The 18,939-nt window shown below is 40.9% G+C and overlaps 1 protein-coding gene across 1 annotated transcript in view; it reads left to right on the top strand.

Annotated features, from left to right (window-relative positions):
- LOC147697032 (amine oxidase [flavin-containing] A-like) overlaps positions 1 to 18,709 on the top strand; it is an 805,659-nt gene extending 786,950 nt beyond the window's left edge. The window contains exons 14-15 of the mRNA XM_086933275.1: positions 4,439 to 4,501; positions 18,452 to 18,709. Of these exons, the coding sequence (XP_086789401.1) occupies positions 4,439 to 4,501; positions 18,452 to 18,607 (219 nt within the window). The 3' untranslated portion in view covers positions 18,608 to 18,709. The remainder of the gene's footprint in view (positions 1 to 4,438; positions 4,502 to 18,451) is intronic.
- Positions 18,710 to 18,939: the final 230 nt, after the last annotated feature.

Below are 18,939 nucleotides of genomic sequence, written 5' to 3'. Positions count from 1 at the left end.
GTGAGGATTGCCCTGTGATTGTGTACACCCGAAGCTCAAGTGAGCCTCAGCAACGCTGTCTGCGTATGCTTTGTGCAGCCTGAGACCTTTGTGAGGATTGCCCTGTGATCGTGTACACCCGAAGCTCAAGTGAGTCTAAGCAGCGCTGTGTGTGTGTGCTTCGTGCAGCCTGAGACCTTTGTGTAGTTTGCCCTGTGATCTTGGGCACCCGGAGCTTAGGTGAGTCTCAGCGACGCTGTGTGCGTGTGCCCTGTTGCAGCCTGAAACCTTCGTCATTGCCATCGGCCCGGACCAGCATCCCCAGAGAAGCTGTGCCGCGGGCCTGATCCTGCCTTTGCCAAGGAGGGACCTCGAGCCATCCCCGCCAGGGGAGGGGCCCGTGTTCCACTGCCCAAGATCAATGAAGTCGCATCGGAGGCCCAAGCCATGAGGAGATGAGAGGAGTGTGAGATCATACCCTGAGGTAACGCTCAGTGAGCATGCATGTGTGGTGCCTGAGGAGGGGTGGGCTACGAGAGAAATGCTCTCAGCCTTTCCCAAATTTGCAGTGCACGCCTCCGCTGAAGTCTGTATTGCAGCTTTACTTGCCGAGGAGTGGCAGTACCGGGGCCGGAGTGTGGAGCTACACATTGTTTTCCATCGTAAACCATGTTGGGGGCATATTTTGGCAGTAGCTGACCGCGAGTCAGTAAGAGTGGCATAGAGACCGTCCAGAGCACCACAATCAGTGCCGGAGTACATTATTTTTTTTGTTTATAAATAAGGGAACCCGGTCACATTTGAATTCTGCCACTTTTTTATTCTGAGCAGATTTAATACCCTAAAGAGTTAAGCCTTGGGTATTTTAGTTGGTTTGTATGTCGTGTTTGAGTTACATCACTTTATACACTTTTCATTTGTCCGTGGTTTACTTGTTGCAATACAAAAACATTAGTCCACTACATGCAAGTATGTACACTTTTAACACACAAAAAACAACTGCACATTTAACACATCACATTTCATCTTCTACAAACATATTCTGACTAGTACCCTGGTAATTAGTTTAACACCAGACCTGCATTGATTTATTTTTATTACCTAAAGAACTGGTCTCGCAATATTTTTTTTTAGGAAATTTTATTCTCTTAGCTGTATACACCAATAGGTGTGTACTGTTCTATTTTTTGCCCTTTGCGAGTGTAAAGTTAATAAAACAAGCTGACGCGTTTCCAAGCCTGTATCCTTGATCTTCGGGCTTTTCTTCAGGGCTCTTTACGGGGTACCTATGTAAAAGTAATGGGAATATAATTCAGTTTGTTGCCTTCCCCTTTATTGTTTCAATAGTGTGAAACATGAGTACACTTTTGTTGCCTTATTGGAGTTTGTGTACAGGTTTTTCCTGCTAGATTGGAGCTCTTGACTGGCGCTTATATTTTTCTGCGAGAATAAAAATCTAATTTCGTGTTATGGGGCAATTGATTCACAGATTTCATCTAACTATTATGGCATGAGGACTTACCTGGAGGGGTGTCTTTTATTCGTGACTGTTAAAAAATTGTGATTATCTAAATTGCGAATGCAAAGCCCTTCATACATAAGGAAAGGCCATTTTGCATTTGCAAACTGCTGAATTTTGGTATTTGCACCATTTGTGAATTGAAAATTGTAGTAAATTCTTCGTAGCCAATAAAGTTAAAGTCAATGAGTTTTATTTTTAAACCCATATCCCACAGAGATACGAGGCATCGGTCAGTAAAACATTGCATTAACTGTCAAACACCAACTGTCAGAATAAACGCAGGGCAGCGCGAGCAATGGCAAGACAGAGAGTCCTCACGCAGGGGCATGAGGGCAGCCTACTACATATCTCCTTTACTTGAAGGGGAGAATAGGGAAAAGTATAAATGATAGAGAGAAAGAGAGAGGGAGAGAGAGAAAGAGGTTACCTGAATCTGACAGGCAATCTGATGTCCCTCTCACTCCTTCTAGGAGTACTTATGGGGATGTTATCACTGCCAGAGGTATTAGCAAACCTTCTTTCTCCAGCGTCCAAGCTTTGTGGGGAGATTTCAGGCACCTGGGTATGAATCCTCACATCCTTGTTCATATTCCACCAGTTAAAACTATTCACACAGACGGCATTCCCACAGACTTTGTCAATGATTACAGGTTGTCTAAACATGCTGTCACCCTTTCGTACAAATCCTGATCTTTTTATCTTCACAACATCACCCGCAACACATTTCTTGAAGGCAGCGTGTTTAGTTTTGTCAAAGAATACCTTTTGCTTAGCTTGAGCAGATTCAACCTTGTTTCTTACCGTCTCATCTAACTCTCGGGCAGAGAGTCTGCTTCTAAACCATTTGGACATCCATGCTGGTCTGAGTTCAGAAAATGCCTTCTTCCCTTTGAGCAACTCGAAAAGTGACACACCAGTGGATGAGTTTTGCGGGGTTCTGTAGAACCATAGCATCTTTCTGACCGCAACGGGTATGACCTTGTTGTGAGGGATAGCCCACCGTATACAGTCACCAATCACTCTGTTGAGCCTCTCTACTAGACAGTTTGTTTGGGGGTGACAGAGAGAACACTTCAGGTGGGTAATGGAGGTTTCTCTGAGAAAATGCTCAACTTCGGACAGCACAAATTGGACCCCATTGTCTGATACTAAGGATTTTGGAAACCCTCCTTACATGAACACCTCTTTCATGAATTCCAGAATTTCATTAGAGTCAGCCTTGGCAATAAACTTAACTTCGGGACACTTAGAGTAGTAGTCCACCAAAACTATGGCAAACTGATACTGTAGGGGTAAGGCATGGAATGGAACCAGAACATCAATACCCAATTTCTCCCAGGGTTTGTCAGGAAGAAGAATGGATGTGAAAGGTGGATTGGAGACCTGTAAGGTATTGTCGCCACTGGCAAAAATGGGGCAGTCATGTACCATACTATCAATGTTTCTATCCATTTGGGGCCACCAAAAGTACTCCGTTACTCTGCGTTTTGGTGAGAGTGGCACCAAGATGACCTTGATGTGCATCGGACAAAAGTGTATCCCTGAGGGTGAAGGGGGGTATTACCTTTTCTTGTCTGATGACGAGGTAATCCTCAACAGACAATTCATCACATACTTTAACAAACAATTGGATGTCCAGACTTACACTTTTCTCTCTGGGCCACCCTTCTGCAATGTGCTTCTTGACACATTTTAGAGTCTCATCATTTTGCATTGCCTCTCTCTAATCATATTCTTTTAACATGCAAATGTTTTACAATTCTAATGTGGAAACTAAACAGTCTTCGAGCTCATCTTCACCATTAGATTTATCAAGACAGCCTGTGTTGTTACCTGGAACCAGCAACCGTGACAGAGCATCTGCTCGTACATTCTTACCCCAAGGTATGTGTTCAACATTGAAGTGGAATTGGAGGAGCCTTGAAGAAAGTCTTGCAATGGTGGTGTGCTGCTACGGAAATTGGAAATTCCTAGGATGGACACAAGGGGATGTGTTCAGTTTGAAGCCTGAAATTCCTACCACACAGAGAGCATTTGAATTTTTCAATAGTCCATCAGCATGCTAATAATTATTTTTCAATGATGGAATAGTCGAATTCCGTCTCTCTCAGAACCCTGGAGGCAAAACCTATGGTGTGTTCCAGTTTGACAACAGTCTGGGTTAACACTGCCCCTAACCCATATTTTCTCGCGTCAACTGTTAATTTGCAGGGTAGCACTGGATCATAAGGGTTCAATTATACATAACTCTGGATAAGCCACTATAGAGCTTCACCAGCTATGCGCAAGCGCATCAGCAGGCGAGCCCTAAAAATATCTTCATACATATTGCCGATAGTATTGAAAATGTCAAGTTATATAACATCTAAAGAGGATTAACTTTAACTAAAATTGAATAGTACATCTCACTACATCCGGATGTTAAGAACAGTACCAACCACTACATTCAATAGAAACAAAAATAAAAACATTCTATTAAATTGTAGGCTCTTCCAGATCTGATGCATGTCTAGGAACAATTATTTAAGGACTTAAAATGCAAATTTGAATGCTTATAGAAATAGACCTGAATAAAAAAAAATATTTTATAAGCCAGAAACAATATTAAAAATCCCAAAAGAGGGTGCTGATAGCTACAAACCCATCGGTTAATATAAAGCATTTTCATATTGTAGAGATATAAGTTGTATAGCACAGCGGAATCAGGAACCAAAGCCCGGTTAATGGTTATAATCAATAATTCAATATTTGTCTTTTCTAGACATCCCAAATTAGATAATTACAAAGCACATGGTGTAAAACGAGGAAGATGAATTGCCCCAAAGTTTAAATGTAAAAGAGCTTTTGTTGTTCCGAGTAGGTTACGGCGTAACATATGTTTTTTAAACGGCTACCGTCATGCTTGATATAGTCTAACTGCTTAATATATTATTTCAGATACTGTGCAGCATGGGGAAAATTTCGAAGGCGGAAATCTGGAAACCAGAACCAGAGTCATTGGTGCGTATCCCTTCATATGATATTAAACCACTTATGTCACAATGAAGTACAGCTGTGCACAAGTCAAATTTTAGTAGTGAAATACTACTGGCCAGTATTGAGCATCACATGTGACAGTGTATGCCTAATGGAACAAATCTCACATATTTGAATTCACTATTGCCCCAAAAGATACACAAGGTGCTTAAGTCTTTTTGTGCCTATTAGGCAGTTCTGAATAGGTATTAAGGACGTTATTTAGGGTTTGGAAGACTGCATACTCAAAATGCGGCAGATATCCTGTCTGATGTATTATAAGTGACATAGGCTTTAATGCACTTGTAATACAATGGATGGGATATCCGGAATGCTTGTGATAGAGTACCCGTATTCCAAACTGTAAATATGGCCCTACATCTTGGCACTGCGCAGTGGAGGCCCCTCTGCGAAGGCGGAGGAGTGTCGCCTCACTGCTTTTTTGCTGTGAAACAAAGGGAAAATAAAAGGATAATAATGCGTAATTATCATTTTATTTTCTCCAACTTACGCAGATTTGCGTGAGGGGGCGGGGGAAGATGAGGAGTGGTAGGCGGCACCCTTCTAAGTGTGCAATGACTTCTTGGCCAGCCTTCTCCGACCACCCAAAACAGTCTTGTGTACTTTGCATGTTCTCCATGGAGGCTGCATTGCAGCCTACGTGGAGAACATGCCCAGGCCTCCAGTCAGCGTCTGAGCGCCGAAACACAGTGCTCAGACCATTCACAGTGCTGATAAGGCAACATTGTGATTGGCTGACTGTGATCCTGTTTATGCTTCCAGCGGCCAAGCGAGGGAGGACTACGGTGGAGAGATACAGCGAGAAAGCGACAAAAAGGTACGTTTTCATTTTATTTTTTTTAAACCCACTTTCCCCTGTGTCCTCCCCCTTTCCCATACCCAACCCCCAGGGTCGGATTGGGATCACAATTCGGCCCGGGCACTGACGAAAAAAGTGGCCCACATTCAAGAGGCGTGGCCCATATTTAAGGGGCGTGGCCCACATTCAAGGGGCGTGCCCTTTCATGAAACACTATTTGCACAGACAAGGAATGAAAGTGGGAGGATACTGTTCTTGCACAGGACACAGGGCCAAGGTGCCAATGGCCTACATGCTGAGCAACTAAAAAAAATAGCAAGGCCCCTTCCTGTCACAAAATTATTCCAGCCCTCCAGCACAGGAGCACCTGAAAAGCAGCAAAGCCCCTGCTATTACTAACCTACTCAGCCCTCCCCAGACCTTCAGCTCAGGAGCACATGAACAGAGGTAAGGCCCCTGCAATTAGTAAATTAATCAACCCTCCAGGCCTTGGGAAAATGTCCTGGCAAGGGAGCACAAAACACAGCTTTCTGGTTCATCCAAGGTAGCCAGGTAGCCAGGGGGAGGCTGAGGTGAAGCTGGTGCATGGGAAGTGCCTTCCCAGTGTGTTCTGAAAGTTTGAGTGTTTACCATTTACTGCAGTATTACCCTTGTACCGGTGTATGGTACCCTTTTGTAACTTGCACATGTCACTTTTCTCTGGTATCACACCGTATGCATCCTCTCACTTTTGTTTGCTTTAGATACTTGCACAAGTGCCACCATTGCCTACGTAACGTTTGTTCTTGTGCTGGAGTGTCCTCCATTTATTGCAGTATTATACCTCTACTTGTACTTTGTACGCTTTTGTAACCTGCACACATATCACTTTTTCCTCCTGTAATGTATTGTTTGCTCCTCTTGTATTTTGGTTGCTCACTATTGTCACTTTTGATTCATGTAATTTAACGTTTGCTTTTGTAATTTTTCCACTTGTAATTTTTCTCCTCATGTATTATTGCTGTTCCTTGTGTGAAGCGCTCTGACACCTTCGGGTAAAGTCCGCGCTATATAAAATCGCATAAATAAATAAATAAAACAAAAAAATTTCAAACATCACCTGGCCCCCACAGCAAGACCCATTCTTCCTCGTCCACTATGCCCTGAATGTGAAGGGCTGTGGGCGAGGTGTTAAGACTAACACCGTTTCTGGGCTGCATGGGCCCAGGGGGGCCGAGGTGAAAATGGCTCAAAGGCCTGAGAAACACCTGGCCCCCAGGGAGGCCGATTTTTGCAAACAATCACCCCTGCCCAGCCCAGCCTCAGCTTGATTGCTTGGCAGGGCAGGGGTGAAGGAGAGCCCACAGCTGACAATCGCTGTCTGGCCGCACAGCGGGGCTGCTTCCATTTTCTCAGTCTCTGTCTCCGTGCACTCTGTGGGCCGTTTTTTTTCCTCCCCTTTCCTAGTCCACTCTCTGTGGACTGGGACAGGGGAGAAAAAACCGGCCCACGGAGGGCACTGAGGCACCGGCCCTTCGGCCCATTCCCGAATGCCCGCCTTGCCAATCCGTCCCTGCCAACCCCCTACCTCTGATCCGTGCCGTCCGCCGCTGGCACTGCCTACTTCACAGGGGCCTGACTAGCTCCGATATCATGTGACAAAGAAAATGCACTTGCAGACATGACACAAACACGCACCCATGACATTCAGACCACAGCCAACACACATACAGGCACACATGCAATCACAGAATTCAGACATATATACACAGGTAATTTCTTCCCCTCTTAGCCATCTTCCTGTCTTCCCTTTCCTTTCCATCTTCTCCTTCTTACCCCTCTTCCCTACTTTACTTTATTTTCCCTCTTTCCTTTTTTGTATTTCTCACACTTCTCCCTTTTATTTCCTTACTCTGCTTCTTTATTTCCCACCCTTCACCATAGACACTTACTATCTTTTAGCTTTGCAGTGCTTATTACACTGGCCAGTCAGTGCCAATATCCTCTATACATCGGTCATTGAATGCAAAGGATGGCTAAACAATGGTTCAATCTATATATCGTCCCGGATAACAAAGAAAAAAATAAATCCCAGATCCTATAGAAGTCAGAGAACTGTTTTCTTCTAATTCTGAAATATCCTCTGAAAATGACAATTGTTCATTAACTCAAACTCCACAGGCCCAGAGAGAAAAATGTTTGAATTGCTTTATTATCATGTGTTACCCTGCAAGGAATTTAGGAACCCTTCCCACATGTCTCCAGAGGCACAATCCTGTATTTGTTTGCAGATAATTCTTTGTATAGCTAGAGCTACTCAGCTGCCCTGTTTTTGTGCGGCGTTTGCTGGAAATTGGACACATGTTAACACTGATGCCCCTTGCCAAATGCACTTCAATAACAGGAAATCAAATTGAATGTTATTTTTTATAACATTGTGAAAGGATGCAATTCTACAGAATATTCTCCTATAGCACATTAGAGTGTATTAAGGCAAAATGATTCCCCAGTATAGTACAATTCCACTGTAGGACTATTGTGGGAGGGTGTTTGACGTTTACCACACATTCTTTACTGCGCTGGACGGTCAGCACAGGTTGGTTCAATGCCGGTAAGCACTACATGTGCCACTTTTGCGGCCTGTTTACAACACAGTACTTTACCATATAGAGAAGTCTTTTTATATGACATATTTTTAATGTAAGTTAAAAAAAGGGGGTGGGATTTGAGGGTTAAGGAATGGGCTCTTAGCATTTATGAGCAGGTAAAGAAATGCTCAGGGAGTTAAGTTTTTAGGGCTGAGCAGCGGATAGACATGCAGAGAGGTAAGGTTTTATTGAAGGTTAATAGGTGGGGAGAGGTAACGGGAGGTAAAGGATGTTCAGGGTTTAGGGACATTAGGGGTGTTTTCAGGGTTCACGGATCAGGGATGGGTAGCAATAAAAGAAGAAAAGGAGATATGGAGTGAAGGTAAAAGGGTCTATGAGAGATTATATATATATATATATATATATATATATATATATATATATATATAATATATATATATATATATATATATATATATATATATATATATATAAGTCCAACAAGTTGCCTGCTGTAGAAAGAACCTCACGACAGGTAGGTTTCAGCCACAATCTTTTAATGAAGGGAACAGCGTGGGTGAAGACTTGCAGCAACAAAAATATTGTCCAAATTGCCTGACGCGTTTCGTGGAAGAACCACTTCTTCAAAGGCAGCTGACATCTTCAATGCAAAGGCACAGCGTTTTTTTCTCTGGCACCACCCATTATATCATAATCTTGCCTCAGTGGGCGTGGCCACTCCTGTAGCCCCATGGTCTTTGTAGTGTCAAAGTATTACTCCCGTGAGCTGGCATGCCCTTGCACTCTCAAAGTTCAAGTATTTCCACAGTGGGTTGTGATGCAAAGCTCCGCACTCACCGCTGACACTGTTTATCTCCATTAAACCGGCACCTGTCCCATCTGCTTCGGCGTAGTTTTGCGTCGTAGCTGGAATGCTGTGAAGCACCGGGGCTCTTTCTGCGGCTCAGGCGGGGCCGCAAAACATAAGTCCAACAAGTTGCCTGCTGTAGAAAGAACCTCACGACAGGTAGGTTTCAGCCACAATCTTTTAATGAAGGGAACAGCGTGGGTGAAGACTTGCAGCAACAAAAATATTGTCCAAATTGCCTGACGCGTTTCGTGGAAGAACCACTTCTTCAAAGGCAGCTGACATCTTCAATGCAAAGGCACAGCGTTTTTTTCTCTGGCACCACCCATTATATCATAATCTTGCCTCATGTCTCCAGAGGCACAATCCTGTATTTGTTTGCAGAGAATTCTTTGTATAGCTAGAGCTACTCAGCTGCCCTGTTTTTGTGCGGCGTTTGCTGGAAATTGGACACATGTTAACACTGATGCCCCTTGCCAAATGCACTTCAATAACAGGAAATCAAATTGAATGTTATTTTTTATAACATTGTGAAAGGATGCAATTCTACAGAATATTCTCCTATAGCACATTAGAGTGTATTAAGGCAAAATGATTCCCCAGTATAGTACAATTCCACTGTAGGACTATTGTGGGAGGGTGTTTGACGTTTACCACACATTCTTTACTGCGCTGGACGGTCAGCACAGGTTGGTTCAATGCCGGTAAGCACTACATGTGCCACTTTTGCGGCCTGTTTACAACACAGTACTTTACCATATAGAGAAGTCTTTTTATATGACATATTTTTAATGTAAGTTAAAAAAAGGGGGTGGGATTTGAGGGTTAAGGAATGGGCTCTTAGCATTTATGAGCAGGTAAAGAAATGCTCAGGGAGTTACGTTTTTAGGGCTGAGCAGCGGATAGACATGCAGAGAGGTAAGGTTTTATTGAAGGTTAATAGGTGGGGAGAGGTAACGGGAGGTAAAGGATGTTCAGGGTTTAGGGACATTAGGGGTGTTTTCAGGGTATATATATATATATATATATATATGAATGTATTACAGAGTGGAGGTAGCCGAACTGTAAGTATAATTGGGATTCAGAGAAATAGGAACTCCTTGGATTTTGATTGGTAATAACTTTGCAACCCTCTGACGAATCTCCACAAAACCTTTCAGACCGATTCTTTTTTCTACATTATCATATAGAGAAGTCTTTTTATATGACATATTTTTAATGTAAGTTAAAAAAAGGGGGTGGGATTTGAGGGTTAAGGAATGGGCTCTTAGCATTTATGAGCAGGTAAAGAAATGCTCAGGGAGTTAAGTTTTTAGGGCTGAGCAGCGGATAGACATGCAGAGAGGTAAGGTTTTATTGAAGGTTAATAGGTGGGGAGAGGTAACGGGAGGTAAAGGATGTTCAGGGTTTAGGGACATTAGGGGTGTTTTCAGGGTATATATATATATATATATATGAATGTATTACAGAGTGGAGGTAGCCGAACTGTAAGTATAATTGGGATTCAGAGAAATAGGAACTCCTTGGATTTTGATTGGTAATAACTTTGCAACCCTCTGACGAATCTCCACAAAACCTTTCAGACCGATTCTTTTTTCTACATTGACCAAATATGCTAAGTTTTGAGGTGATTAGTTGGGGTGCAAAGAAAAATGGGGAGAGTTCCCAAAACACATTTTTTCACCAATGCATTTTGCATAATATTTTTAGACGGGCGTAGTAGCAAAATGGCTGAGCATGATGTTTAGGAGAAATATAGATTATGATGCAGAAGGGCCTTTTTTGTTATTTGAAGAATATTGGTTCAGTAGTTTTTAAGTAATAAGGGAAAACACTTCGTGGTATATTGGGTCACAGTATAATGCAGTCATTTTGTGGTATAAAGCGACACATAGCAGTGACAAAGCTAAATAATGTTGACTAATGAAACCCTCTCCAAAATAAAAATGCAGGCATATTCTTTAGACCACACTTTGACTTTGTTCTGACTTTGATCTTTTAATAAAGCGTATTACTGGTTTGTTAATCAATCAGAAGAAATTAGGCACTTTGGCAAAGTCTCAATAGGTAGGGGAAAGTATTTTTTGTGTTCTATATATTTTCAAAAATGGTTACAAAGTAAGCAGTTCTCTCTGGAAACTATTGAGGTACCTATTGAAATAAAAAATAAATAAAACAATGACAATAAAAACTCCAGGACACAGCACTCCACTCCACTGTATGCCATACCACTCCACTCCACTGTACAACACACAACTTAACTCTACAACACCTCACGCCATTGGACTGTACGACACAGCACTCCACTCTGCGACATGGCACTCTGCTCTATGCCACTCTACTCAGAGACACTGTATGACATGCCCCCGGTACTCTGCGACACACCACTTTACTCTACAATACTCTACTGCACTGTATGCTCCTCCACTCTATGGCAGTATATGCTACACCACTCTACTTGTCTCTATGACAGGCCACTCTATTCCACTCTGACATGCTTCTCTACTCTACGGCATCCCCACGCCACTCTACAACACTCTACTCCAATCTGGAGATGCCACTTCATTCTATAAAATGCCACTCCACTCTATGGCATTCCACGCTACATCACTCTACTCTAAGACACTCTACGATACATCCCTCTATGACATGCCACTCCACTCTAGGACATGCCACTCCACTCCTCAGTATCTATTGAAAAAAAAATGTTTTTAATATATGAGCAAAGACATTTTATGACTCCCCACACCCGTCTGACATCCCACTTTACAACAAGCCACTCTAGTCTATGACACTCCACTCAATGCCACAGCACACCACGACATGCCATTCCACTATATGACTCGCCACTCCACTGTAGGACACACATTACTCCGCTCTACGACATGCCACTCCACTCTACGGCATGCCAGTCCATTCTGCACCACTTCTACACCACTCTAAGACACTCTGTGATACTGTACGACACATCACTCCCCTGTACTCTGTGACCTGACACTCCACTCTATAACACTCCGTAATACTGCCCTGTACTACACACCACTGGACTGTATGACATACCACTAAACTATGACCACCACTTCACTCTGTCCGACGCCACTCGACAACACTCTACTCCACTTTATGCCCCTCCACTCTATCTCACTCTATGAAACCCCACTTCCTTCCACTCTTTGACACGCCACTCCACTCTAATAAACACCACTCCACTCAACGCAAGTCCACTCTACCACCTACACTCCAACACACTGTATGACATGCCATTCTAAGACATGCCACTCAACTAAATTTATGGGACACCACTCCACTCTTTGACATGGCACTCCACTCTGCGAAACTGCATTCCACTCTACGACACTCCATGCCATCCACTGTATGACACATCACTATACTCTACATCACGACACTCCACTTTACACCACTCCACATTACACCACTCCACTATACAACAGTCCACTCTAAGCCCTTCCAATCTATGCCACTCCACTCTATGCCATTTCACTCTACGTCATGGCACTCTATGCCATGACACTGTACAACACTCCACTCTATGCTGTTCCACTGTACTCCATTGTACGACACGCCTCTTAACTCTATGACACGTCACACCACTCCATAACACGTCACCACACTGTACAATACAATACTCCATGCCATTCCACTCTACAACATGCCACTCTACTGTACATAATGCCACTCCACTAGACGACATCCCATTCTATTCTTGGGCACTCCAGTTTATGCCCCTCCTCTTTAAGATACTCTGACGTGCCACTTTATGACACGTATCTCCACTCTACTCTATGACGCGCCACTCCACAATACACCATAAGATTGTATGTCACAAAACTATATGCCACAACACTGTACGCCACAATACTCTATGACACAAAGCTCTAAAGCACTCCACTCTGTGGCACTACACTCTATGCCACTTCACTCTACTATACTCCACTCTACTCTATGGTGCGCTACTCCACTATACTACGCTACACTACACTCTACGACACACTATTCCACTGTACTCTGCGACACTCCACACTACCCTCTATGATTTGAAAAACAATTTTGAATTTCAGTGAAAAACCAAAGGTTAAAGATTGGTTTTAGTTAAGAAAACTTTATTTATGAATTTTATACAAAACCAACTTAAACTACATAAACATTAGTATTTCTAAAGTTAGAGTTATTAATTAAAGTTATAATTTGCGCCCCACATAAAACTTACTATAATTTGCAGGCCTCTTGACTCGGTGCTGTCAACTCATATGAGACAACTATGTATGGAGGTCTGCAAGTTATAGTGAGTTTTCTAACGTGCAAATATAACTTTATAATATAACTATAACCTTAGTATTTCTAATATTTGTGTAGTTTGTCTGTTTTGTCTACAAATAATACATGAGGATTTCCTAACTATAACTAACCTTAAACCTTTCATATTTTTCATTGCATATATATATATATATATATATATATATATATATATATGTATGCAAAAAAGAAGCAGAGAACTCTGGGTAGTTCTCAAGTTTAGGTGGAAAGGAGCTCCTGTATTGAGCACTCTCAACACCAGCGACACTCTAGATCTGCTCACCTCAAATGTCTGCTTTTCTATCAAAGTCTTTAAGCATAGGATTAGCACAGTGCTATCCACGCCGAGATGTCGCTGGTTTTGAGAGTGCTCTACACAGGAGCTGCTTTCCACCTAAACTTGAGAACTACCCAGAGTTCTCTGCTTCTTTTTTGCAAAATGTATTTGTCACTCTATGCCTGAAAGGGTATATATATATGTATATATATTCACTGAAAAAACCACAGGTTTCACACACATTATATTTAGGAATTTGCATTTTAAAAACCTTAGAAATTCACTGAAATTACCATAGGTTTCACACAGTTATAGTTAGCTGGTCATTTTACTCATACAAAAACTATGAAATTCCCCTGTTATAGTTAGTTAGGCTAACTATAGCTCGTGTGCCCGCAATGCACTGCTGATGACGTCACATATTACATCACTCATGACATCACTGATGACATCTCAAATGACATCCCGGATGACATCACTGACGACATCATCCAGTGAATGTGTCTCTTTCTGAAAAATAAATAAATATTTATATATGTATATCTAAAGGTCGATGTAAGATTGAATGGGTAAATAAGTCTATAAATGGATGTTTTTTTTTTTAAATTGATTGTATAACTGACTTATTAAGTATATCTTAGTGAATTTATATTAAAAATATGTAATGTAATTTAAAAAATAATATATCTAAAAATAAAAAAAATATAATAATGTAGTAAATCAGTATAAAAAATATAACAATTATTACATTTAAAAATTATCATTTACAAAACCATTGAAATTCACTGAAAAAAACATAGGTTTCAGCCGCGTTATAGTTAGGAATTACCATTTAAAAAACCTTTGAAATTCACTTAAAAACCATAGGTTTCAGCCACGTTATAGTTAGGAATTAGCATTTAAAAAACCTTGCAAATTCACTGAAAAAAACATAGGTTTCACACACGTTATAGTTAGGAATTAGCATTTTAGAAGATTAGAATCTTCATATATAATCAAGTTGAATAGCAAAATCCTAGAAGGTTTGAATATAGAGGAAGATTTGCATACTCACTTGTAAATATATATATATGACTAATGAAATGTTTTCTCCCTTTGTTAATTTTTTTAACCATTTCACAAATGTATTAAGTTGTTTAATCAATAATTGTTGTGCACTTTAGTTGAGCACTCGTCGGTTCAGAAGACATACCCTTTACGTATGCAATATTATGTTGCATTTACTGTTGGCCCACTTGGGCTCAATAGAGCATGATTATAACAAATAATAATTTTAATTTATAATCATGCAATGAGTCGCAGGTAAATTTGTTCTTTTGTAAATCTGCCACTAGGCACTTATTTGGTTATACTGCGGGCACTTGCCCACAACTCCAGTGTGCAACTTGAGATTTAAATCTAAATTCCAAATGTGAATACGAGATTCTGAAATTATGAAATCATCAACCATTAAGTGGATTTGGGTGTGTAAACGTGTACAAAATGCATAATGTAATGAAATATTATGTTTTGTAATTGGGAGCTACCAGTCTGTTTTAGGATACACTGTGATAGTAGTTTTGCACACGTGACACACCACTCGTGGCATTTAAAATGGCTGAGAACTTTATTGCAAACTGTTGGTGAACAAGCCTGCAGGACAGGCAAAACGCATCCAGCAGCTGACAATTAAATGTATATTTTCAGTAAGACACGGCGTCGTCATCCTTTACTTTGTTAATGTTAACCCCTTGAAGTTCATTAAGGATCGAGCTTGGATGATCCGTTCGGACAACGTTCCCTTCGATCAGGAGAAGCGGCGGTTGTAAACGAGCAAAAGCTTTCCATACATATATATATATATATGTACCTCCAACCGGTCACTGTGCGAACAACGCCTCATGCACGTTACCCAGTATGCAGACAACGATAAATACGTCCAAAGCCAGTCTTCAGGTTATATTTTTGATTTTATTTTTCAAGCATAAAGTGCAGGGGTGCAAAAAACGCCGAACATATATATATATGCAGCAGATTCCTGACCGCCAAATACAAGAAGGGCGAAATTCAGGTGCAGACCTCTTTCAGACTCCTTGTAATTACGGACCAGCACACAGGATCAAGGTGCAAGCAGTGTGATAGATTTATTTAGCATAAAAAGACAAGTGTCTGTCCATGACGCGTTTCGCTCCAGAAAGGAGCTTGGTCACATGAAGCGCCCCAACAAACATTGCGTTTTTAAAGTGAATTAAAAGCCCAACCAGCTTTAAAAAATAAGCTGGCCAGCAACAAACCAACAATGATGAATATAGAAGAAAGACTTTACCAAAGCGGCACATATTCCAATAGTATGTTGTTTTTACAAGTAACAATGACCCATTCAATAATGCCTAATTACGAAAAATTTGTTTGCATAAAGTATCTCAATGCAGTTCTTAAAATTGAAACAAATATGTACATCATAGTAAACACAAGAGAGTATATACAATACAGTTCGTTTTTTGACAGTCAACCACATTGTTGATGCATTATCGACAAGTGTCATATCAATCAACCCTTCAACAATGAATGGGATGAGACCTAAAAAATAGAAATATTTATAATGAATTGATCTGATGGGGGGCAAGTGCCCTAATTAGTGGCCTCTTTAAAGCCTGAATATTCAATAATGCTTGGAAAACTATGTAGTGGATTCCAGCCAAGATAAAAATAGTGGAAAAATGAACCAAACATGGATGTCATCTGCCAACAGCTAATGTATAAATAAATTAACAGATAAATGCTAAAAAGAATGCCGATTATATATGCACACAGTACTGATAGCGCTGGGCACAGAAGGAAAAAGAGTTTCTAGTAGCCCAAGCAGAATGTATAAATGTTTATACCACGCGCTAAAGAGAGTTTACGATTTCCTGCTTCTGTAAAGTACTTCTATTTATACAACTCACATTTGACCCATATTTCGTCAGGCACTCCGACGGATTGGAGAGTTTGACCGGGATTAGGCAAAAGATTTAGATGATATATTCCCCTTATGAGGACCTAGAACAAAAGTAATTTTTATATATTTAAACCTTTATGTACAATTATTTATTTTTCTCCTCTTTAAACTAATGAATAATGACAGACTCGGTTTATCTGTTGCTTTTTATCTATTTTCTTTTGAAAGCATATAAAATGGTCAAACAAAGGTACAGCTTTGAATCTGAATTCTCATACAAGATCACAGATTCAGGTAATCACAATACCATCTCAATTAAAGAGCATGAGTTGAGCGGATAGAGTAAGAGACAAAAGAGCATCCTAGATCAACATAAATCCAGAATTTCATACGAAACTAGAAGACTATAGCTTCCGGCTTGCGGCTTCTGGTTGGAAGGGGAAGCTGGGCAATCCTCACAAGGTATGAGGAATAAAGTTAAAGAGTCAGCTTGCAGACAGCATAGGTCATGGGACCTCAATGAATCAGGTTACATGGAAATGTCTTGACCATCTCCAGCAGCCGCACCTCATCTAACCTCGCCACGCTTCGACATGGAACTGGCTCCCCAAGTATCTAACACTAACTTTTATACCCTAATGTTAATCAGTTCAGGCCCATTCTTGTAATAAAATCGGAGCTGTCTTACTCCCATTAGTTTTTAAGCATAGGGCGTTAAGTCACACCACTTCCTTCGCTCTTTCCTTTCATATGTCCCTTGTTTTCATGCTGTCATCATCGTCCTTCAGCCGAGGAAATCAAATCTTCTCCTTTCTCAGCCCAACGCATATTCGGATTGTATTTTGAAAAAGTTACCAGCACAGTTATTCATAAAAGTACAATTTCTTTAGACAGTAGAAAGCATTGTAGATACACTGGACACGTAGCAGCCATTCGAGCAGAAATAACACAATAGTCATCGATGAACAATAAAAAAAATCTTTCTGCATTTCTATATTTCTAAGGCAAAACTAACCCTACTATCAGTGTTGAGGTCTTCTTTTGTAAAAACGTGCAGTTTCATCTAGCAAAAATAAACACAATTTAGTTCTTCATTCCATAATTTAATTTCACTTCTTACATTAGTCTAAGGAGAACATAATCATTAATAAGCCAATATTTATAATTAGTATTTCTTAGTTAAATCAATAAACAAATGTTCCCATATTTGCTTATGATACAGGAATCATTTGTGACCTACTTAACCACTGTGCCATTTTCCCAGACCTTTTTATTTCTTTTTTCACAAACCATAGATTAATACATTTTCGATTAGTATCAAAACTTTGTTAATGATTTTCACACCATGGAAGGTTTAATCCGAGTAGGTTTTAGTTACAAAAAACCCTGCTCCATCAATACTTTGTCCCTACACCTGTCCACAATCACTTCTGTTTTAGCTGTATTTGTTTTAGGCAAAGAAAGATATGATGCATTTCAGCCCATACATGTGCTGTCTGATTGAAATGGAAAGCTTTACCCAATGTTACCAGCACTTGGAGCACTTGACCTAGGATCTTGGGTAGAATTTTATTCAAACACAAAACCTTTAGTGGCTTACTAGGTCCTCCACGTAGGTTCTTTCTAATATAGGACACTGAATGGAGTGCTAGTCCAACACAGGGACCGTAATGGAGAACATACCCACTACCAAACCCACTTGGCCTCCAACACAGGCCTTTGATGGTGTACTTTCCCAGTAGAGTATCCTGTGCATCCTCTCTTGCACTCCATCCATACAACAGACCCTACTTTAAACCTATTGCACAATTATTGACCCACTAAGGATAGCAATTTGGAGGGATCAGAAGAGCACCCAACACCCGCCAAAGCATTTGAGGAATCCCCATGCAAAGTCACAGACAGAATGTCAAACTGCTAACACCACCTGCAACCTGGCATCTGAAGGCAAGCTTAAGCATTCCCGCCAAGATGTTTACAGTTTGTTATATTACCCAGCTTGTGGGGCTCTTCACAGATATACACTAAAGTTAAACCAAAATGAGCCTACTTTTCGTGTTTATTAGAAAACAGATTATGTGCTGGGCTTTAAAACCTCAGAGAGCTACAGTAGTAAAGAATACTTTCAGTCAGATGAATTGATTTCTAATAGTAGCTATTTTTTCTCAGGACGTGCCGGGGCTGCCCTTCCCTACAACATTTTGGGAGAGGAACCTTCCGTCGGTGCAGGGCCTATTGAAGTTCTGCGGATTTTCTCTTGTTGTGACGTCGGCTGTCGTTGCTGGACTCATAGCTCACAAAAGGGGACTATTGGTTAGAAACTGAAGACGCTGGTTTGTTTGCTGTACAGCAGGGTCCGAAGTTTCAATGAGCACCCTATCCACTTTAAATGATGCAGCCTACGCAAAATACCTTGTATTTAGGTAATCGGTGTTGAAGACAATTACGTGTGTCCGAATGTTTGAGTGGAACGTAATAAGTAAGTCAAAGTTGACTTTGCTTTGAAGCTATGTATCAAAGGATCATTTTCTTCAGATTTTAATACATTTGTTTCATTCCTCATAATAGAGTGTGAACATTTTATGAGAAAAAACCTCAAAGGGATCAGAGACTGCACACTACAGGACGCCAACATTGAACAAATTAACTTTTTGCGC

This window comes from Lissotriton vulgaris, chromosome 8, assembly GCF_964263255.1.
Source record: "Lissotriton vulgaris chromosome 8, aLisVul1.2, whole genome shotgun sequence".
Classification (NCBI taxonomy): domain Eukaryota; kingdom Metazoa; phylum Chordata; class Amphibia; order Caudata; family Salamandridae; genus Lissotriton; species Lissotriton vulgaris.
Note: the sequence above shows the minus strand (reverse complement) of the source record. Positions and strands in the feature narration are given on the sequence as shown.